Source organism: Salmo trutta, chromosome 11, assembly GCF_901001165.1.
Source record: "Salmo trutta chromosome 11, fSalTru1.1, whole genome shotgun sequence".
NCBI lineage: Eukaryota > Metazoa > Chordata > Actinopteri > Salmoniformes > Salmonidae > Salmo > Salmo trutta.
The window spans coordinates 1,187,170-1,210,814 of NC_042967.1; the positions used below are offsets into that span (position 1 = coordinate 1,187,170).

The 23,645-nt window shown below is 43.9% G+C and overlaps 1 protein-coding gene and 1 non-coding gene across 4 annotated transcripts in view; one reads left to right on the top strand and one right to left on the bottom strand.

The window, feature by feature from the left end:
• LOC115202071 (protein FAM193A) overlaps positions 1–23,645 on the bottom strand; it is a 39,918-nt gene that overhangs the window by 10,273 nt on the left and 6,000 nt on the right. For 2 of the 3 annotated variants that reach the window (XM_029765938.1, XM_029765936.1), the window contains 14 exons: positions 16,781–16,948; positions 15,994–16,225; positions 11,476–11,600; positions 11,118–11,265; positions 10,803–10,877; positions 10,502–10,576; positions 10,262–10,374; positions 9,607–9,861; positions 8,342–8,489; positions 7,788–7,931; positions 7,273–7,557; positions 4,588–4,804; positions 3,414–3,743; positions 2,100–2,406 (listed from right to left, as the gene is read on the bottom strand). In XM_029765938.1, coding sequence (XP_029621798.1) covers positions 2,100–2,406; positions 3,414–3,743; positions 4,588–4,804; positions 7,273–7,557; positions 7,788–7,931; positions 8,342–8,489; positions 9,607–9,861; positions 10,262–10,374; positions 10,502–10,576; positions 10,803–10,877; positions 11,118–11,265; positions 11,476–11,600; positions 15,994–16,225; positions 16,781–16,948 — 2,622 coding nt within the window. The remainder of the gene's footprint in view (positions 1–2,099; positions 2,407–3,413; positions 3,744–4,587; positions 4,805–7,272; positions 7,558–7,787; positions 7,932–8,341; positions 8,490–9,606; positions 9,862–10,261; positions 10,375–10,501; positions 10,577–10,802; positions 10,878–11,117; positions 11,266–11,475; positions 11,601–15,993; positions 16,226–16,780; positions 16,949–23,645) is intronic. The other variant, XM_029765937.1, reaches the window with a different exon arrangement.
• Positions 12,507–12,582, top strand: trnaa-agc (transfer RNA alanine (anticodon AGC)). Its single transcript has one exon. It is a non-coding gene; the product is annotated as a tRNA-Ala (tRNA).

Sequence of the window (23,645 nt, forward strand, 5' to 3'; positions counted from 1 at the left end):
GATAAAGAACTGACCGAATTCACGGGGCAGGTACTTTGGTCTGAAGGAGAGGGATAGTAGCGCCACATCTGATGAGCAGTGCGATTCCGGAGTGGTACAATATACTACAATGCAAGCTAGATCTACTCAGGCTTTTATAAAGCTAGCCAACGTCAGTTAGCTTCACACTCCAGCTGAGACTTCATTCGTACTACGACAGTGGATATTGCTCGTATGCCTGTCGCTAACTCTATGGGGTTTGTAGCGGGGCGTGCATGTCGCACGTGGCGAGTCGAACACTGAATTCTTGATTGAGACAATGCTGAAAAATCTAAAATCGATGGGCAAGTCAGTGCCACATTTTTATTTGTGCCCAAATCAAAATGAAATTCGAGTTATCTTGCAAATTCAGCAGGCTATGGTGTGAAATAGGCCGTTAGAAGTGCTGTCCCTTTTATTACGTAGCTTTAATGTCGTCTTTGGTGTGCTAATCAATGCAACAGCAGCTTTTTTCCTCCACTCCTAAAATAATTGTATTAGCCTAGTCATACAAAGGTGTGAAGTTTCAAAGGCATTTTGTCATTAATAAATGTATAATGTGCTAGGTATTCTAACATTACTATAGTTAACAAAATAATGATAACAATAAATACAATATTTACTCAGTCATCTTCTTCAATTAAAGGGGATGATGACAATCTTTCAGAGAGGGAAGGATTATGATTTCATTGGTCCTCAAACCACAGCTCAGACACTTCATTCAAGGTAAATGGAGTTTGCCTGACCCGGAGCTAGTCAGTTCTGAATGACTCGTTGCCATAGAAATGTACCACCTCTGTGCTTATCCCATGTCTAGGTCATGCCTGTATGGTGCGCCGAATCCAGCAAAGCTCAGTTCTGAGTCAATGACGTGTCATCTAACCATGTTTCAGTAAGACATATCTGGTTGGCCTCTCAGTATGCCCATTGGAACTTAACGTTGGCATGTAGCTCATCCATTTTATGAAGTATAGAAGGGAGCGATGGGCTTCCAAGCTAGTTGTGTTGAAGCCCACTCAAAGCATCAGTGGGTGGTTACAATTCAATGCTCTCATATAGTCATGGAGCGGTAGCAGGAAGAAGTTTTGCTTTATCAACTGATACAGGATCAGACTAATTAAATGGGCAATATTAGTATCGGGAATAGGTTCATCTAATCCCAGAGCTGTGGTGGTTAAAGGAAACTGTAAAAGACTGACATGCCAATGCCTAACCACTGATACAGGCTAGGGTGTCCACCTACTCTGCCCAGAGTAGGTGGAAACTCACTTTGGTGATGACATTTGCCTTCTTTACAGTTTACCAAGACAAATATGATCCTTCCTGTTCTGAATCGTTCTGTGGGTTCTTTCTCTAACATATTATAATGAAACAGCAGGGTTCAAGTCTCAAACCCTCGACCTTCTAGCCCGAAGTCCGGCGCGCTATCGACTGTGCCCCAAAAGCATGCTCGAGCGGCAGAGTCGATATCCACGCTTATAAACCCAGGGTCGTTACACTACTCCCTCCTTTCAAAGAGCGCGTCTTCGCGCTAGCTTGCGACTCAACGTCTTATAGGAACGCGCTCACTGGCCAAGCACACGCACTGTCGTGGATGCAAGGTCAGATCCCACTTCTGACACCAACGTAATGAAACAGCAGAGAGCAGGTCTCGAACCCTCGACCTTCTAGCCCGAAGTCCAGCGCGCTATCGACTGCATGCTCGAGCGGCAGAGTCGATATCCTCGCTTATAAACCCAGGGTCGTTACACTATCATTATATCCAAAACGCCAGATTTTGTAACCTAATAATTCCGATTATAAGCAACGAGCTCTGTTGACAGTAGTGTAGCTTTCTCGCTGAAACTTTTGAGGATTATACATTTTTTGGTCATCGTCTTCCAAGTTGTTTTCTGCAGGTCGCAAAAAGCAAAATTAGCATGACACGAGCTGAATTAAAATGTAAAAGGCTTTGAAAATAAAGCTTGCAGTACGCTCAAGCTTTGATATTTTCTCATCACTAATGGTCAATGTTAGTATCAGGAGTAGGTTAATCTGATCTTAGATTTGTGATAAAAAGGAAACTTAAACAAGGGAATGACCTGCACACGCTGGGCGGGGCGCTGATGGTCCCGTCGGCTGGGGCGGCGGCAGGCGGCTCGGCTGGGGACAGGCACATGCCCTGGTGGTGGGCCTCCATGAAGCCTGGGGCTGGGGTGGCCGTCGTTAGGAAGGACTGCGAGCCCATGCTGGGGTAGTGGTGCTGAGCGGTGCTGCCAGGGCCAGGTGGCAGGGCTGGGCCAGACGAGAGGGGAGGGAGGGAGGCCAGGCCCGTGGGGCTGTTCCTAGGGGCGATGGGGCCAGGTTGTTGCCTATGGTCCTCTTTACCTATATTGTGAAATACGTCACCTGGCAGAGACAGAAGAAAAAAACGAATGCATACGAAATTATGCACATTCAGCAGTTGGTCAGTGAAGATCGGAGACAATTTACATGAAGTCATCTCAAATGCCTCAATGGAGGAAATACATTTACAATCTATCAACACTAAGTCACACCCATGTTTTTGGGTCATCAGGTATATTCTGACCTCTGCTTGTCTATTGTGTATTTGGAACATGTTAAATGACAATCAATACTGCAAACACTTAACACTTTCCCTTTCTCAGGCAGCTTTCCTGTGACATCAGTACATATCAAGGAGATGTCAATGAGAATAAACTAATTCAGGCCATTGAGACGCAGCCTTGGGGCTAGTGACTGCTAACCGCAAGCACCCCCCCCCCAATTTTGTCACATATGTACAGATCAAGAACACATGGAGATGAAGCGACTTTAGACTATGCAGATATGGCTCTGCTCCAATACCCACACTAGCATACTTCTTAAAGCTTCTGCATGCATCCCAACCGAAAAAGTTCCGAAGAGTTTATTATGAAGCCATTGTGATATTTTTTGGGTTGAGGCAAAACGAAGTCGGTAGCCGAAGTCTACGCCCCTCCGTTGCTGATTGGTCAACAGTAGATATTCTTCAATAGTTTTTGTTGTCCTTCTACGACATACTTTTTAATTGAGAAATGCTGCACCAAACATCTTAGTTAAATGTAAAATTGCGCGACTAGGATCTTCTCGTCAAAATGAATGGACGGATTTCTTGAGTTCTTAGATTAATTCTGACTACAGTGTCTCAAAATGGACAAACAGTACTACTGCTGCTTTTATCAAATTTTTCAAGCGAAGATCTTTTAAGGGAGTACGCGAGCACACTAGTTCGGTTATGCATGCTGACGCCTTCAGAATGAACCAAACGTATGCATGTGGTGGTTTGTAAGTATGGATATTGGAGCGTAGCAGTGTGCCATTGGGCTAGCCCAAAGCTGTGCTCCTCCTCCTCTTCAGTTTTACCTAAGTTTTACCTAAGGAGTTGGGTCTTTTAGATGAAACTTGGATGTGATTATTACTTGACTGGACAGTGGTTGCCGTGCAGGAGACTGAGGCGGTGGAGGCAGAGGTGGCCATCACCACTTTGTTGGCCTCCAGGAAGGCATCTTGGAAATTGTAGAGACACTTCTTCTTGGCGGTGTTCTTCCTCTCCCTGGGCAGGGGCTGTTGCTGCTCCGACGGCGAGGGTGGGGGGAGGTGAAGGGGGGTGGACTCGGGCGAGGCGGTGTGGGCATGGTCCCCATAGCCGGAGGAGGGCGGGGGGAGGGACACGCCGGGGTGGTGGGGTGATCCAAGCATGTCCCCTGGAGATGAAGACAAACATTTTATTTGTATTTATTTCACCTTTACTTAACCAGGCAAGTAACTTAAGAACAAATTCTTATTTACAAGGATGGCCTGGCGAAAAACATTTGAAAAACAAGAGTTCGCCGCATGTGTAAGATCCTGTGTAAGTCTAAAGATTTAGACGGGTGAGAAAGAACATCGGACAAACAATAAGGATGGCTGTCACTGCACACAAAGTTCAAGTGTACATTGAATTCTATGGCACAAGGGTGGAACAATTCTCCTATTGTAGAATGAACACTGAAGTAGAATGAACACTTAGAAGGATGGGTCCCGACAAGGTTAACTACAGAGACCAAGTCAGAAGGAGGAGGAGCTGGGGGAAGGAGGCTGAAATGGAAGTGGAATGGGACTCTTACTACAAGATCAGGCATGTAGTTGCAGGCAATGGAGCTGGGAGCTGAAATAAAATGAGCCCCTCCTTTAGCCTACATCAGGGATGGCAGAATCATCCTTCTCTTGGAGAACTACTTGGTATGCAGGCTTTTGCTCCACCCCCATTGTACCACACCTGATTTAGCTAATTAAGATTAATTATTGCGTGAGAGCAGCTGATTAGTAGAATCAGGCGGGCTATATTAGGTTTTGTAGTGAAAGTCTGCAGTAGATTAGCTAGCTCCGTGGACAAGTTCCTTCACAGATCTAGGATCAGCTTTCCCTCCCCCAATCTTAACTGTAACCATTAGTGAGGAAAATACTAAACGGACCCAGTACCAGCGTCAAGGGGCGATTTCACCCTACACCAGCTCTCCAGGAGGAAGGTTGGTCGTCCGTGGGCTAGATGAAGAGGTATGTTCTCACCTGGCAGGGGCTCCTGCAGCAGCACTGATGGGTTCCAATTCTTCATCATGGCAGCGTCGCAGATGTTCTCGAACTTGAGCGAGAGGCACTGCAGCGAGCTGTTCCAGTCGCCAGCGCCGCCGCCAAAGCAGTTCTGGTAAACGTGGTCCGGAAGGGAGGGGCTGAAGGCCTGCTGCTTGGGCCCTGTGTGGCTCGATGTGGGGGAAGGGGGGAGAGGCTAGGAACAGGATAGAATAGTTCCGTTTGATCTGACAATCTTGATGGTTGTACAGTTGTCTCATAAAACTGAAGGACCTCAGCGTTACTCTGGACCCTGACCTCTCTTTAGAAGAACAAAGAATATTTTAAAGGGCAGCTTTTCTCCATCTTCGTAAAAAAATCTAAAACTTTTTGTCCAAAGATTATGCAGAAAATCTAATCTATGCTTTTGTCACTTCTAGATTAGACTACTTCAATGCTCTACTATCCGGCTACCCGGATAAAGCACTAAATAAACTTCAGTTAGTGCCAAACACGGCTGATAGAATCTTGGGATAGAACCAAAACATTTGATCATATTACTCCAGTACTGGCTTCCTGTTAAGGCTAGGGCTGATTTCAAGGTTTTACTGCTCCAACCTTAGGCTACAGTTGCAAGACACAGGCCTCATTATTGTCCCTAGAATTTCTAAGGAAACAGCTGGAGGTAGGGCTTTCTCCTATAGAGCTCCATTTTATGGAATGCTGCCTATCCATGTAAGGACGTAGACTCAGTCTCAACCTTTAAGTCTTTACTGAAGACTAATCTCTTCAGTAGGTCCAATTTTTTATTTATTGAACTGTTATTTAACTTGGCAAGTCAGTTAAGAACAAAAACTTATTTACTATGATTGAGTGTAGTCTGGCCCAGGGGTGCAAAGGTGAATGGCAAGACACTGGAGTGACGAATCGCTCTTGCCGTTTCTGCTTGCTTGGCTCCCCTCTCTTCACTGGGATTCTCTGCCTCCACCCATATTACGCGGGCTGAGTCACTGGCTTACTAGTGCTCCACCATGCCGTCCCTAGGACGGGTGCAGTATCTATGCTGCGATAGTCTGTGCCAGGGGGCTAGGTTCAGTCTATCCTATCTGGAGTAATTATCCTGTCTTATCTGTTGTCCTGTGTGCCTGATGACTCCAGCCTAGCTCCTCTCTAGGGTTCTGCCTTTCGAGAGTTTTTAACCAAATAAATGTGATTGATTGATAGTCCTAGACTAAAAAGCATTTTCCATTGATCTTGCTTTTTAGTCCAGGAGTAGGCTTAATCTGGGTCCGGGAAACTGGCCCTTGGTGCTTGGACACTCAGCCCATATTAATTCTGTGTCTGTGAAAAAAACAGCCAAAGTAATGCCAATAAATGCAATAAAGAACACAGAACCAACTGTATTTGCTTGGACCCTTAGTCTCACAGGACATTTTCAATAATGACAGCTTTTTACAACACTTGGCATAACCAAGCTGCAATCCCTCATAGTAGTTAAGAGCTCATTTGATACAGTGTGACCTTGTGGCATATCCATGCAATTACAGTGAAACATCCAACCAAAAAAAAAAAGGTATAACAGAGTTGAATCACTTCCTTGTGATGATGTAAATCCACTGAAGGAAATGTATCAATGGGCGAATTTGTTTTGCATGGCCCGGTGCTCCGGTTGGGTGGAGATTTCACTTAAGGACCAATGGAATGTTCTAAAATGCAAAAACTCCACCCACCCGGGGCACCGGGCCATGCAAAACAAACTCCACCAATGAAAAGTTCCAAAGGTGAAAACACCCAAAATTACCAGTTAAGAGGATGAGAGGTGTTACCACTCAAATCATATCCTTAAACTTAAATAATGTAAATCCCCATCAGTTTTCTAGACAAAGTATATCCAATAAAGTGTCTAACTAGGGCTGTGACAATAATGGAATTTTTGGTAACAATTGTCATGCAAATGACCACGGTTACTCAGTTGTCGTTTTGTTGAATAATGTTTTGAGCTTATAATAAATCTTTGAAAATTTGCTACAACATACCTAATGAATATAACACAGCTTTGGTGACACCACTGTCTCAAAAACAAATAGTTTTGACTGCTTGGAACTTTTGGAAATTCAGCTTCTCCGCCCGACCTCTCGTAAAATGATTACCAACTTTACCCAATTCATGTAAAAATGAAAAACTGCTATTGGGTAAACTATACATAGTTCAATCCCCCATTCTCCTAAAATGAATGTACTAATACGATTATGACGATTCATTTTTTTTTGTTCATGGTCATGGTCCATAACTGATTATACAATAACTGTGCTAGCCATATCTGTAAATGACTATGGCTGTATCCCAATACCCATAAATGACTTCCATTCGTTGTCTCGTCTACCTCAAGACCGTTGAAATGGTTTTCACCTATCAACACCCTTACAGAGCAGTGGTAAGATCAGTAAGGGACACAAGTAAAGGAAGCCTTTCAAGACTATTGGTGCACAGCCTGTATCAGTTGAGCATTCAGGAGTTAATATAAGCTGCCCCTAACCACTGACACAGGGTCAGATTTCATTCACCCCGCCCCCTCGGACACCCCAGGTCAGTATTGGGAGTAGGGTAATAATCTGACCTTAGATTTGTGGTTAAGGGTAACATCTACCCTTAACCCTTGTTGGTGGTATGTGTGTGTTCACTCACCTTGCTGTGTGAAAGGGGGGGGCTGGGGTAGAGTGTGGGGTGCAGCAGGGGCCGGGGCAGGTGGGAGAGGTTATGCAGGGGCAGGTGGCCGTGGATGTGGGGGTAGAGGTGGAGGGCTGAGTGGCTGGGGGTCTGGTTGTTGCCCTCAGTGAAGAACTGATGGTGGTGGCCGGAGGGGGGCGTGTGGATCCGGCGGGGGGAGAGGGGGGGAGCTGGGCCCAGGGGGGGGAGGGAGGAGGACAGGTCCTGGTTGCACACGTGGCACTCACAGGCGTGCTGTTCCACCTGGAATGAGAGAGAAACAAGATGGCTACCATGAGTTTTACTTCATTTGCACCAATGTGAGCATTTTACACTAGATGGCGACATACACAATCGGCTGTGTGGAGGCTGTGTTCCCCATGCATTGGAATCTATTCAAATTGAATAGAATCTTTCTCTAGGTATTCTATATCTCAGTAGATTAACCTGATTCCAATTCTACCTCAAGCCCTAGTTGTGTAGTGTGGTTGTACCTGTTGCTGTTGGTAGTAGGGCGGAGGGCTGTTGCTCTTCCCTGGGGAATGCTCCCTCCGCTGGCCCGGAGGCTCCCCGCAGCTCTCCTCGTCAGCCTCCTCCTCGTCGCCCTCCGACGAACTACTGCTGCTCCCTCCAGGAGACTGGGGGGAGAGAGAAATTAGAGGAAGGGGGGAGAGTGAGGGGAATGGAAAGAGAGATGGGAGGAAGTGGGCAGAGGATGAGAGAAAACAGAGGGAGAGAGGAGAGTGAGGAGGATAGAGATGGGAGAGAGAAAGGAAGCAGGAATAACTAAGAGTCAAAGAACATTTCCTCAATCAAATCTTTCCCAGTCCAGGAACTTGGACAGAGCAATTCAGCAGTGAAATGTGTTAAACTTGCATCAAGGGCACCATCACTCACAGTGTATGGTGAAGTTGCCCCAGATTCTGATCTTGGGCCAGTTTTGCATTTCCCCCACTAATGGTTATGGTCAGGATTGGGGGAGGGGAAGCTGATCCTAGATCTGTACCTAGGGCAAACTACACCCCGGAGCCGTCAACCACCCACACACCTCATCTTTGAGCGCCATGTTCTCCCCGCCACCGTTGAGCTCGCTGTGCAGGCCGTTCATGCCGGCCACCACCCCTGGGTCCTCATAGCCGCCCATGGGGTAGATGTCCGCAAACTTGCCCAACAGTGGAGGCACTTCATCGTCGTCACTACCATGCGAGGAGGGAGAGATAGGGAAAGAGAAAATAATGAAGGTGAATACCAAAACAGGAGTGGCCCTGTTAACATGATAAAATGATTATAGGAAATGACATTACATGATTGGAGAGCACATACCTGATAACAAGGAGTTATAACTACATATACCACAAGAGTAACCATAACCACAATAAATACATCTATAACAACTAGATATTGGGATAAATCCTGCTGGTAGCATGAACTAGAGCTGGGCAATCTGGACAAAAGCAATTGAACAATAACTTTATAACAATGTGCAACAGTTATTTTTTGTAATATTACCCTTAAAACTCCTACTTTGAATATTGTAGCTATCAATTGTCCCATTAACAACTACCCGAGTGGCGCAGTGGTCTAAGGCACTGCATCTCAGTGCAAGAGGCGTCACTGCAGTCCCTGGTTCGAATCCAGGCTGCATCACATCCGGCTGTGATTGGGAGTCCCATAGGGCGGCACACAATTGGCCCAGCGTCATCCGGGTTTGGCCAGGTTAGGCCATCATTGTAAATAAGAATTTGTTCTGAAATGACTCGCCTAGTTAAATAAAGGTAAAATAATTCTCTAGAGAAAGGGGGATACCTAGTCAGTTGTCCAACTGAATGTATTCAACTGAAATGTGCCTTCCACATTTAAACCTTAAATCCACGTCTTCGGCACCCGGGGCAAAACGACAGATTTTTACCTTGTCAGCTTGGGGATTCGATCCAGCAACCTTCCGGTTGACCAACGCGCTAACCTCTAGGCTACCTGCCGAGCCTAGTAGGGCCATATAGGTTATTTATCGTACTTAACGATATCAGCATAATGTGTTGATCATTTTCAGTTGATCGTCCCAGCACTAGCATGAACTCATAAGCCTGTTCTTTGTTCATTTTAGTAATGTGTATCTTTGATAGATATATAAATATATATATATTTTTACATTATTGTAATGTATTGCTTTTTTTGTATGTTTTTTTCCTGTGATATTTTATTGCTTTACATGATATACTAAGGTCTTGTTTTGAAAATAAATTTGCTATAATCTGCTGAATAAATAAATACATATTTTTACAACAAAGAACACGCCACCCCTGGTGGACTTACAAGGTGGTGGCGACCCCTTCTGGCAGGATGAGGCGCGAGTGCTGCTGTATGGTGATGGGCGAGCTGGAGGCCGAAGCGGAGGCTGAGCTGCCCCCGGAGGAGAGGCTGGGGGGGTGCACCTCGGCCAGGTAGTCACGGTGCTGTGGGGGCTCCGTGGCCTGAAGCGGCAGCTTGATGTGGAGGTCCTCGGCAATGGGCGGGTCCATGATACCGCACGTCAGGATGTGGGAGAGGCTGCAGTCGTCGCAGGTGCATCTGGGAGAGGAGCGATGGTTGTTAATTAAAAGGTGGTTTCACAAAGGTTGGGTCGCAGGTGGCCAGTGGTGGTGTTCCAGGTCGTCGTTTTTGTGGTTGATATATTGATGTGTTTCATGAGATGCTAAACACTTTTATACCCCATTTCCTTTCAGGTCACTGAATAACACTGGGTACTGGTTAGAAACATCGGTTTGTTTTACTTTGGGTTAATAAATGATGATTAAAAACATACTTGCACACAAGTTTGAACGTCTTATTGAACTTGTGTCATACAGTACACACATAGGTACAAAAAAAAAAAGAATAAAATAAAAAAAATAGTATTTTACCTTACACGCTACAAAGAAACAAACGCACCATCTGTAAATCGCAAGCAAAATGAATCCTCCAAACTCACCTTCTTCGATAATTGCAATTTGGACAGTCTGGAATGCTGAGACGAGAGGAGAGCATTCTCATCGTGTCTGTAAAGTTACTGTCACCAGCTAAAGACTTCTTACTGTTGGTTAACTGCAAAGAGAAAAATAATAAAATTCACGTACAGATGTAAAAACGTACACGATCAAAATCTGTCCGGCCAGTTTCACCCAAAAATTTTTTTTTTTGACTATTTCTATAGACTGTTTGTTCATGATACCTGTTCTTCTATAAACCTCCTCTGCTTAAAGAACTCCCAGTCTTCCTTCAGCATCCGTTGTTTTGTTTTCAAAGTCTGGAAACAGGTAGACATTAATTATGAGCTTTGACAGATTGAGGTCGAAATGTGTCGGCTTTTTAATAAATTAGAGCACTTACCCACCTTTTCTCTGTTGGACTATATAAATAATATGACATAAATAAAAGGGGTAAGGGTTAGGGAATGAAAAGATAGCCAATGCTGATACCTAGAGTCATTGTCTTAAATTACTTGAAATTGAGTTGTGTGATAAACCACTTACATTTTTGCTAATTAAAGACTTATGTGGTTCTGTCCGTTGATTTGTGAGATTCTGGCCCTCCACCTTAAAAAGCAGCTGCCAGAAAGAGAAAACTAGTTGTTAAGCATCAGAAAAACAAAAAGAAAACCATTCAAAAGAAACCATTCAAAGGAGATGCATTTGTTAAAAACCTTCAGGACATCACAATATGTAAATGACACTTATTTAAGTTCCATTGTAACACACAAGGAACAGCCCGTGGAGTGTAGCAGAGACAGGGATATTGTGTGTGTACTTGATGTGTTTCTCTTGGTCTGTGTGTGTGTGTGTGTGTACCTGTTCGTCGACGTAGTCGTCAATCCTCTTCTCACACTCCTGCCACTCGGCCGCCACGGTGGCCATCTCCTGCTCCAGCTGCTGGTAGCGCTCCAGCAGGGTCCTGTACATGTCCTCGTTGTACGAGTCGTGGGAGGCCGTGCCGTGCCTAATCAGAAATCGCATCATTTTTTAAAGAAAACATTGGAAACACACAGCTAGACCAGTTTATCATACCAATGGCCTATTTAGGTTTGAGGATAGACCAGGTTTAATGATGTTGCTATACTAAAACAAACAAAACAAAGGGATTATATGAAGCATACACTTTAATAACGCCTCTTCTTAATGGCTGTTTTGTCATTCGACTCAGTCTTACCTCAGCTGTGCAACCAGTGCAGGTAAACTGCTGTGCAGGATGGGCTCAGAGAACACCAGGTTCTCAAAAAGGTGCTTGTTGTGCAGCTCCCACGTCACCTGGAACTTTTGTAAGTGTTCGTTCTCCTGTGGAACCCAGACAAGAAAAGAGTTAGAAACCAAGTTCATGCGTCCTGGCCGGTCTAGCGGTAATGCCGCAGCCTCAGGCCACGCCTACTGTGTTCGCATAGGGCCGTTTGACACAACCTCGATGTCTTTCACCATTATCATCCTTTTTCACTATCTGTTAACCTCTCTGGGGTGTGTGGGACGCCAGCGTCCCACCTGTGGGACACACTATTCAACAGCCAGTGAAATAGCAGGGCGTCAAATTCAAAACAACAAAAATCAAATTTTAAATCCCATTTTAAAGATACACTTCTCGTTAATCGAACCACATTGTCCGATTTCAAAAAGGCTTTACGGTGAAAGCATAACATTAGATTATGTTAGGACAGCGCCTAGACAACAAAAACCACACAGCCATTTTCCAAGCAAGGAGAGGCGTCACAAAAAGCAGAAATACAGCTAAAATTAATCACTAACCTTTGATGATCTTCATCAGATGGCACTCATAGGACTTCATGTTACATAATACATGTATGTTTTGCTCGATAAAGTTCATATTTATATCCAAACCCCATTTTACATTGACGTGTAATGTTCAGAATTGTTTTGCCTTCCAAAACTTCCGGTGATTGAGCACGTTGATAAAATATTCAACAGTTATTCAAAGAATTATAGATACACTTCTCCTTAATGCAACCGCTGTGTCAGATTTCAAAAAAGCTTTTTGGCAAAAGAAAATTTTGCAACAATCTGAGTACAGCGCTCAGATATCAAAACAAGCCATACAGATACCCGCCATTTTGGAGTCAACAGAAATGACAAATTACATAAATATTCACTTACCTTTGATGATCTTCATCGGAATGCACTCCCAGGCATCCCAGTTCCAGAATAAATGTTTGTTTTGTTCGATAAAGTTCAACGGGTCCTGTGTGGCTCAGTTGGTAGAGCATGGTGTTAGCAACGCCAGGGTTGTGGGTTCGATTCCCACGGGGGACCAGTACGGGGGGGAAAAAAAATGTATGAAATGTATGCATTCACTACTGTAAATCGCTCTGGATAAGAGCGTCTGCTAAATGACTCAAATGTAATGTAAATGCAAATACCTCCATTTTGTTTGCGCGTTCAGTCGAGTAATCCAAATCCACTGTGCTCGCGCAAAAAAGTTATATTACAGTTCGTAGAAACATGTCAAACGAATCTTTAGGATGTTTTTATCATAAATCTTCCATAATATTCCAACCAGACGATTCCTTTGTCTTCAGAAATGAAAAGGAACACAGCTAACTCATGATTGAGCTCATGTCATTTTCTCAGTCATCTGATTCCAATGGCTCTTATTCACTCCCCATTCACAGTAGACGCATGAAACAACGTTCTAGACTGTTGACATCTAGTGGAAGCCTTAGGAAGTGCAAAATGACCCCACAGACACTGTATACTGGATAGAGAATCACTTGAAAAACTACAAACCTCAGATTTCCACACTTCCTGGTTGGATTTTCTTCTGAGGTTTTGCCTGCCATATGAGTTCTGTTATACTCACAGACATCATTCAAACAGTTTTAGAAACTTCAGAGTGTTTTCTATCCAAATCTACTAATAATATGCATATCCTACCTTCTGGGCCTGAGTAGCAGGCAGTTTACTACGGGCACGCTTTTCATCCGGACGTCAAAATACTGCCCCTTACCCCGATTAAGTTAACACTTTTTTAAAAATAAAATAATAATTCGGAAAATTCTTAAATATACAGTGCGGTGCAAAATTATTGACACCCTTGATAAAGATAAGCAAAAATGACTATAAAAAAAAAAAATCACAATACTGTGCTATATTGTATGCTCAAGCACACATCAAAATCCACAAAGAAATGCTTAAATTGGTCACAAAATCTACATTTTGCAATGGTCATCTCAGCTCAGGGCCGTTATCCTCAAAAGGTGAAGCATTGAAACATTAATAATTTTGACCTCTACCTTTGAGAGAATTCTTTTTATTACTTGATAAACAAAAATCGCTTTCTCTGAGCAATTGTATTAGTATAAAATAATTTACCAAATTTCTTTGAGCATAAAATATAGCTCAGTATTTAAATCATCTTTATCAAGGCTGTCAATAATCTGGACCTCACTGTGTGTGTGTGTGTATAATTTAACTGTAGCGACACCATTGTCAGGTGGCTAAATGGCTGCTACCCCGTATTCCAGAACCACAGCAGTGGCAGCTGTCTAGGCTGATGACTATTGTCCCTAATCGAAGGTGACAACTTTCAGACAAACATCTGTGCTGCTTCCGAAAAGTATGAGTCATTCTGTGACACCGTCTTTGGCTTGTCCAGGAGTTCTGTGGAGATTCTAAAGCCCATGTTAATCCTGTGCGAGTTACTGAGGCAACGTTACTTATTAGCCTTCACGTACTGGGGGCAAGTCTAGTATAGCTCATGTTGTCGCCAAAATTCAGGCTAAATCGCTAAAGAGACACTGAGCAGCACCAAGCATTGTCCCTCTGTGCTAGTCTGATGCTAACAAAATGGCTAACACAAAGGCAACAGTGAAGGTAACCAGGACGTGTGCTCCGGGCATGTGCTGACAAACTGGCAGGTGTCTTCACTGACATTTTCAACATGTCCCTGATTGAGTCTGTAATACCAACATGTTTCAAGCAGACCACCATAGTCCCTGTGCCCAAGAACACAAAAGAAATCTGCCTAAATGACTACAGACCCATAGCACTTACGTCCGTAGTCATGAAGTGCTTTGAAAGGCTGGTAATGGCTCACATCAACACCATTATCACAGAAACCCTAGACCCACTCCAATTCGCATACCACTCAAACAGATCCACAGATAATGCAATCTCTATTGCACTCCACACTGCCCTTTCCCACCTGGACAAAAGGAACTCTTATGTGAGAATGCTATTCATTGACTGCAGCTCAGCGTTCAACACCATAGTGCCCTCAAAGCTCATCACTAAGCTCATCACTAAGCTAAGGATCCTGGGACTAAACACCACCCTCTGCAACTGGATCCTGGACTTCCTGACGGGCCACCCCCAGGTGGCGAGGGTAGGTAGCAACATATTTGCCACGCTGATCCTCAACACTGGAGCCCCCCAGGGATGCGTGCTCAGTCCCCTCCTGTACTCCCTGTTCAACCACGACTGCATAGCCAGGCACGACTCCAACACCATCATTAAGTTTGCAGACGACAACAGTGGTAGGCCTGATCACCGACAACGACAAGACAGCCTATAAGGAGGAGTTCAGAGACCTGGCCAGGTGGTGCCAGAATAACAACCTCTCCCTCAACGTAACCAAGACTAAGGACATGATTGTGGACTACAGGAAAAGGAGGACCGACCACGCCCCCATTCTCATTGATGTGGCTGTAGTGGAGCAGGTTGAGAGCTTTAAGTTCCAACAAACTAGAATGGTCCAAACACACCAAGACAGTCGTGAAGAGGGCACGACAAAGCCTGGGGTCCTGAGATCCTCAAAAGGTTCTACAGCTGCAACATCGAGAGCATTCTGACTGGTTGCTTCACTGCCTGGTACGGCAATTGCTCAGCCTCCGACCGCAAGGCACTACAGAGGGTAGTGCGCACGGCCCAATACATCACTGGGGCTAAGCTGCCTGCCATCCAGGACCTCTACAACAGGCGGTGTCAGAGGAAGGCCCTAAAAATTGTCAAAGACCCCAGCCATAGACTGTTTTCTCTACTACCGCATGGCAACCGGTAGTAGAGAGGACAAAAGGACAAAGGACAAAAGGACTTCTCAACAGCTTTTACCCCCAAGTCATAAGACTCCTGAACAGGTAATCAAATGGCTACCTGGACTATCTGCAATGTGTGCGCCCCCCAACCCCTCTTTTACACTACTACTACTACTACTACTACTACTACTACTACTACTACTACTACTACTACTACTACTACTACTACTACTACTACTACTACTCCTCTCTGTTTATCATATATGCATATTCACTTTTAACTATATCTACATACTTCCTCAATCAGCCTGACTAACCGGTGTCTGTATGTAGCTTCGCTACTTTTTATAGCCTCGCTACTGTTTTTCACTGTCTTTTTACTGTTGTTTTTATTTCTTTACTTACCTATTGTTCACCTAATACCTTTTTTGCACTATTGGTTAGAGCCTGTAAGTAAGCATTTCACTGTAACGTCTACACCTGTTGTATTCGGCACACGTGACAAATAAACTTTGATTTGATAAAGGCTAACGCACAAGCTAACACTAAGGCTAACACTAAGGCTAGCGGAAATGCCAACCCTGAAAATTATTGAGCAAGACTGTTTAAAAGCCCATTGGTCTAAGACTATGCTATTGCTAATGCTAACGTGATGCTATCTTTAATGCTATCGCTAACAGCGGAAGACTCACCAGGGTGAGGAGGAAGCTGCTGATGGTGCGCGCAGCCTGGCAGAGGGCGCTGTACTCCTCCAGGAGCAGCGAGACGAACTGGTGGGCCTGTGGGGGGCCCTGGGCAGCGGCCGCCGCAGCCTTGGAGCCGGTCGACAGGTGCTTGAGCAGACACACCTTCATTTCTAGGACGTACTCGCGGGCCTGCTGCTCCAGCCTCTGGTAGAGCTGATACGGGTCCTTCTCGCACAGCCTGAACAGGAGGTGGGCAAGATGGATATCATAAGACTCAGCGTACAATATGCTAATACTTGTAGTGATTATCTATGGTGGTCAGTCCTGGGTCAAATGCATCTCAAACACTTTCAAATGACTTGAATTTGATTTAGTTTTCCTGGAACGACGTAACAAATGGTCTAGACCCAAGTAGTAGCAGAGGAAGATTTAGCCTCTGAAATGACTTACCATTTTCTGAAGGTAATCTCTTATCTGGCAAAATTGAATAAGGGAAAGTGAGGTAACCACTCCTCAATGATTACTGCGGTACTCTTGTCAGATAACTGATCACCTTGAAGATGGAAGTGAAAAGAGGATGGTAGGGATGGGAGAGAGCATGGAGGGCAAAAGGAAAGAAAGGAATGAGGCAGGAAGCGAGAGATGGAGGGTAGGAAGGAGAGTGTGTAAAGGAAAGTAGGAGGCAAGGAAAGATGGAAGGAATAGAAAGAGGGGAGAAAGGAAGAAGGCGGAGACAGACTGAGGGAAAGAGGGTGGAAGACATGCTGCCTTTTTTCTAGCTGGGTCTTCTTACCTGTCCACCAGCTCCTTCATGCCCTCCTTGTCGCGGTCCAGGGGATGGTCGTTGTCGTCGGCCAGCGGCGTGCCCGTCTGTCGGTAGATGCACCGCACTAGGTAGCGTACCTCCGACCAATGGTTCTGCAGCAGCTGGGACTCGCGCTCTGACTCGGCCGAAATCTCCCTGGAGGGGGTGAAGGTCAAAGAGGTAATTGTGATGCATCAGTGAGAGGTCACTGGGTGCTCTTAGACAAGGGACCCAGGGTCATGTTCATTAGGGCAAGCAACAGTTAAACATTATGCAACAGAAAACAAAAATTAGCGTTTCCTACTTAATTTACTATATGAATACAACCAATATAGTAGAAGTATTAGTGATTCTGTGCATCCATGTTCCTCTTTTAAAGGGCTAATATCCAGTCCCTCCAGGATTCCACTATTCTGTGATTGCATAATTCAACACAAAATTCAACGAATCCACGCATTTATGCGTGAGCTTGCTATTTTGACCAATCTCTGCACATTTACCGCATAAGTGTCCAATCAAAAGATGGTTCGCAATTATGTTCACTGTTACCATGGAAAACAGCCCAAGCAAACAAACTTTACCCCCCCCCCACCCCAGGTAAGCGTGTAAAGCCTATGGTTGATTACTGACAGATAACGACTGACAGGCAGAACAATGAACAGGAAACCATCTCATTTGCCAACAAAAATCATAGTTAAAGGCCGTGCAAAACTATTTCCAAATGTTTTACATGAAAGTGGAGGCAAATTGTTTTGCACTCTGTGCAACGTTGTGCTGGAACACCAGCACAACGATAGGCTAATTGACATCATTTGAGTCAATTGGAGGTGTGTACCTGTGGATTTATTTCAAGTTCTACCTTCAAACCCAGTGCCTCTTTGCATGACATGGGAAAATCAAAAGAAATCAGCCAAAACCTCAGGAGAAAAAAATTGTAGACCTCCACAAGTCTGGTCCATCCTTGGGAGCAATTTCCAAAACGCCTGAAGGTACCACGTTCATCTGTACAAACAATGGTGCGCAAATATAAACACCATGAGACCACGCAGCCATCATACCGCTCAGGAAGGAGACGTTTCCCGTCTCCTTGAGATGAACGTACTTTGGTGCAAAAAGTGCAAATCAATCCCGGAACAGCAGCAAAGGACCTTGTGAAGATGCTGGAGGAAACAGGTACAAAAGTATCCAAATCCACAGTAAAATGAGTCAGCAGGAGGGACTGGCGTTTGAATCGCCGTGCCTCCAGCTCGCCTAGCTACTCACTGGACCCTATGATCACTCGGCTACACATGCCTCTCCCTAATGTCAATATGCCTTGTCTATTGCTGTTTTGGTTAGTCATTTTTGTCTTATTTCACTGTAGAGCCTCCAGCACTGCTCAATATGCCTTAGCTAGCACTTACGTCCCCCCCCCCCCCCCCCCCCACACATGCAGTGACCGCACCTGGCTTAAATGGTGCCTCTAGAGACAAAACTCTCTCATCGTCACTCAATGCCTAGGTTTACCTCCACTGTATTCACATCCTACCATACCCTTGTCTGTAAAATTATGCCTTGAATCTATTCTTCCGTGCCCAGAAACCTGCTCCTTTTACTCTCTGTTCTGAACGCACTAGACGACCAGTTCTTTTAGCCTTTAGCCGTACTCTTACCCTACTCCTCTTCTGATCCTCTGGTGATGTGGAGGTTAACCCAAGCCCTGCAGCCCCCAGCATCACTCCCATTCCCCAGGCACTCTTATTTGTTGACTTCTGTAACCGTAAAAGCATTGGTTTCATGCATGTTAACATTAGAAGCATCCTCCCTAAGTTTGTTTTATTCACTGCTTTAGCACACAATCCTGAAATTTCCATCCCTAACTATAACTTTTTCAGACAAGATAGAACTGCCAAAGGGGGCGGAGTTGCAATCTACTGCAGAGATAGCCTGCAGAGTTCTGTCCCACTATCCAGGTCTGTGCCTAAACAATTCAAGCTTCTACTTTTAAAAATCCACCTTCCCAGAAACAAGTCTATCACAGTTGCCGCTTGATATACAACACGTTCAGCCCCCAGCTGTGCCCTGGACACCATATGTGAATTGATCCCCCCATCTAGCTTCAGAGTTCGTACTGTTAGGTGACCTAAACTAGGACATGTTACACACCCCGGCTGTCATACAATCTAAGCTAGATACCCTCAATCTCACACAAATCATCAAGGAACCTACCAGGTACAGTGAAGGAAAAAAGTATTTGATCCCCTGCTGATTTTGTATGTTTGCCCACTGACAAAGAAATGATCAGTCTATCATTTTAATGGTAGGTTTATTTCAACAGTGAGAGACAGAATAACAACAAAAAAATCCAGAAAAACGCATGTCAAAAATGTTATAAATTGATTTGCATTTTAATGAGGGAAATAAGTATTTGACCCCCTCTCAATCAGAAAGATTTCTGGCTCCCAGGTGTCTTTTATACAGGTAATGAGCTGAGATTAGGAGCACACTCTTAAAGGGAGTGCTCCTAATCTCAGTTTGTTACCTGTATAAAAGACACCTGTCCACAGAAGCAATCAATCAGATTCCAAACTCTCCACCATGGCCAAGACCAAAGAGCTCTACAAGGATGTTAGGTAACAGATATCTAAGTAATCTAACAATTCCCCAAAAACGACCTAATACATACAGATATAAAGGGGTGAATGAGAATATGTACATGTAAGTAGGGTTGCAAAGGGTTGGACACTTTCTATTAAACTTTTGGGAGTTTGTCAGGGACAAGATTGTAGACCGACACAAGGCTGGAATGGGCTACAAGACCATCGCCAAGCAGCTTGGTGAGAAGGTGACAACAGTTGGTGCGATTATTCGCAAATGGAAGAAACACAGAACTGTCAATCTCCCTCGGCCTGGGGCTCCATGCAAGATCTCACCTCGTGGAGTTGCAATGATCATGAGAACGGTGAGGAATCAGCCCAGAACTACACGGGAGGATCTTGTCAATGATCTCAAGGCAGCTGGGACCATAGTCACCAAGAAAACAATTGGTAACACACTACGCCGTGAAGGACTGAAATCCTGCAACGCCCGCAAGGTCCCCCTGCTCAAGAAAGCACATATAAATGCCTGTCTGAAGTTTGCCAATGAACATCTGAATGATTCAGAGGACAACTGGGTGAAAGTGTTGTGGTCAGATGAGACCAAAATGGAGCTCTTTGGCATCAACTCAACTCGCCATGTTTGGAGGAGGAGGAATGCTGCCTATGATCCCAAGAACACCATTCCCACAGTCAAACATGGAGGTGGAAACATTATGCTTTGGGTGTGTTTTTCTGCTAAGGGGACAGGAAAACTTCACATCAAAGGAACGATGGACGGGACCATGTACATTCAAATCTTGGGTGAGAACCTCCTTCCCTCAGCCAGGGCATTGAAAATGGGTCGTGTGCTGTTTTTGTCACACTGCTTTGCTTTATCTCGGCCAGGTCGCAGTTGTAAATGAGAACTTGGTCACAAATGGGTCTCACAAATGGACAACGACCCCAAGCATACTTCCGAAGTTGTGGCAAAACGGCTTAAGGACAACCAAGTCAAAGTATTGGAGTGGCCATCACAAAGCCCTGACCTCAATCCTATAGAATATTTGTGGGCAGAACTGAAAAAGCTTCTGCAAGCAAGGAGGCCTACAAACCTGACTCAGTTACACCAGCTCTGTCAGGAGGAATGGGCCAAAATTCACCCAACTTATTGTGGGAAGCTTGTGGAAGGCTACCTGAAACGTTTGACCCAAGTTAAACAATTTTAAATCAATGCTACCAAATACTACTTGTGTGTTTTTATCTTCTGACACACTGGGAATGTGATGAAAGAAATAAAAGCTGAAATAAGTCACTCTACTATTATTCTGACATTTCATGTTCTTAAAATAAAGTGGTGATCCTAACTGACCTAAAACAGGGAATTTTTACTAGGATTAAATGTCAGGAATTGTGAAAAAAACTGAGTTTAACCTGTTGGGGCTAGGGGGCAGTATTTGCACGGCCGGATAAAAAAACGTACCCGATTTGATCTGGTTACTACTCTTGCCCAGAAATTAGAATATGCATATAATTAGTAGATTTGGATAGAAAACACCCTAAAGTTTCTAAAACTGTTTGAATGGTGTCTGTGAGTATAACAGAACTCATATGGCAGGCCAAAACCTGAGGAGACTCCATACAGGAAGTGCCCTGTCTGACAATTTCTTCTACTTCTAGGGCATCTCTATCAAAAATAGAGCATCTCTGCTGTAACGTGACATTTTCTAAGGCTTCCATTGGCTCTCAGAAGGCGCCAGAAAGTGGAATGACGTCTCTGCAGTCTCTGGGCGAGTTTTTGTGAGTGGTCAGGCTGAGAACACTGACACTGCAGTGTGCGTCCACGAGAGGACTCCATGTTTTCTTTCAGTCTATGAATGAATATAACGTCGCCCGGTTGGAATATTATCGCTATTTTACGAGAAAAATCGCATAAAAATTGATTTTAAACAGCGTTTGACATGCTTCGAAGTACGGTAATAGAATATTTTGAAATGTTTTGTCACAAAATGCGCCCGCGCGTCACCCTTTGGATAGTGACCTGAACGCACGAACAAAACGGAGCTATTTCAATATAACTATGGATTATTTCGAACCAAAACAACATTTGTTGTTGAAGTAGAAGTCCTGGGAGTGCATTCTGACGAAGAACAGCAAAGGTAATCCAATTTTTCTTATAGTAAATCTGAGTTTGGTGAGGGCCAAACTTGGTGGGTGTCAAATTAGTTAGCCGTGATGGCCGGGCTATCTACTCAGAATATTGCAAAATGTGCTTTTGCCGAAAAGCTATTTTAAAATGTGACATAGCGTTTGCATAAAGGAGTTCTGTATCTATAATTCTTAAAATAATTGTTATGTTTTTTGTGAACGATTATCATGAGTAATTTAGTAAATTCACCGGAAGTTTGCGGTGGGTATGCTAGTTCTGAACATCACATGCTAATGTAAAAAGCTGTTTTTTGATATAAATATGAACTTGATTGAACAAAACATGCATGTATTGTATAACATAATGTCCTAGGAGTGTCATCTGATGAAGATCATCAAAGGTTAGTGCTGCATTTAGCTGTGGTTTTGGTTTTTGTGACATATATGCTTGCTTTGAAAATGGCTGTGTGATTATTTTTGGCTGGGTACTCTCCTGACATAATCTAATGTTTTGCTTTAAAGCCTTTTTGCTGTAAAGCCTTTTTGAAATCGGACAGTGTGGTTAGATTAACGAGAGTCTTGTCTTTAAAATGGTGTAAAATAGTCACATGTTTGAGAAATTGAAGTTATAGCATTGATGAGGTATTTGTATTTCGCGCCACGCGATTCCACTGGCTGTTGCCCAGGGAGGTTAAATGTATTTGGATAAGGTGTATGTAAACTTCTGACTTCAACTGTAGGATGTGACATACTAAGAATGAAATACAAATTAAAACCAAAAAAAGGATGGTCTACTGTATAGATAATAGAACAAAAAGTTTGAGATCAGATTTTTGGTTTATAAATACTTTGCTACAATGACGCACTTAGTTATCTACCCAACTCGTTCCTTTCTTTTAGCATGTACAGGCAGAGGTGTAAAGTATTTAAGTATAAACACTTTAAAGTACTACTTAAGTAGTTTTTTGGGGGTATCTGTACTTCACTATTTATATTTTTGACAACTTTTACTTCACTACATTCCTGAAGAAAATAAAATGTACTTTTTACTCCATAAATTTCCCTGACACACAAAAGTACTCATTACATTCTGAATGTTAGTGCGTGAATTGAACCATCAAGAGAACATCCCTGGTCATCCCTACTGCCTCTGATCTGGCGGACTCACTAAACACACATGCTTCATTTGTAAATTATGTCTGAGTGTTGGAGTATACCCCTGGTTAAAAAGAAAGAAGAAAAATGGTGCAGTCTGGTTTGCTTTATATAAGGAATTTGAAATGATTAATACTTTTAATACTTAAGTATATTTAAAAACAAATAGTTTTAGACTTTACTCAAGTCGTATTTTACTGGGTGACTTTAACTAAAGTCATTTTCTATTAAGGCATCATTACTTTTACTTAAGTATGACAATTGGGCTCTTTTTCCACCACTGTGTACACGTAGTAAGTACACTATCATGCTTTTGGGATGTGTCTTCTCAGATTCAACAAAGATTCTTTAGTTGTGGACACTACATCATCGACTCCCTCTCTTGGTCCTCGTCTTTGTAAGTCAACTTGATTTATCAGTTTCTTTATGAAAATATTTAGTGAACTCCATCACAGTAGCTAAAGCAAGGGGCTATAGCAGCAGCACACAAGGAGACTACAAATGCATCCTGGGCTGGGCATGCCCTGAGTTCGTGAAGTGAGCGCTACTGCAGCGAAATTGGAGCTGGAAAGAAGGCCGACGCTCCAGCCTTTGGGAATCTTGCGCCAGTCAAACTGGGCACGCTCCACTCTTCGATCCGCTCCAGCTTTGCTCACATACTCTGGTCCGAACAGCCACCGCAGCAGAGCCAGATCACCGTGACCGAAGAGGTAACAGGGAAATATGTGGTAGGGATGTGCAGTTTGCGAACGAGTCGTTCTTTTTTTAAATGACTCGACTGATTTGAGAATCATTATTATTTGGTTTGAACTGCTGGCCGCAATAAATTGCAGTGAAGGATTGATACATGCTCCTCTGTCTCAGTGGCTCCAGAGACATGTTCAGACCAACAACCGTCTATCATATGTGCGCAATAGAAAACACATTATGCTGCAGGCAGCATAGAGAAGTATTCGGCTTAAAACCGTACTAGTACTGAGCACATATTACTTTTT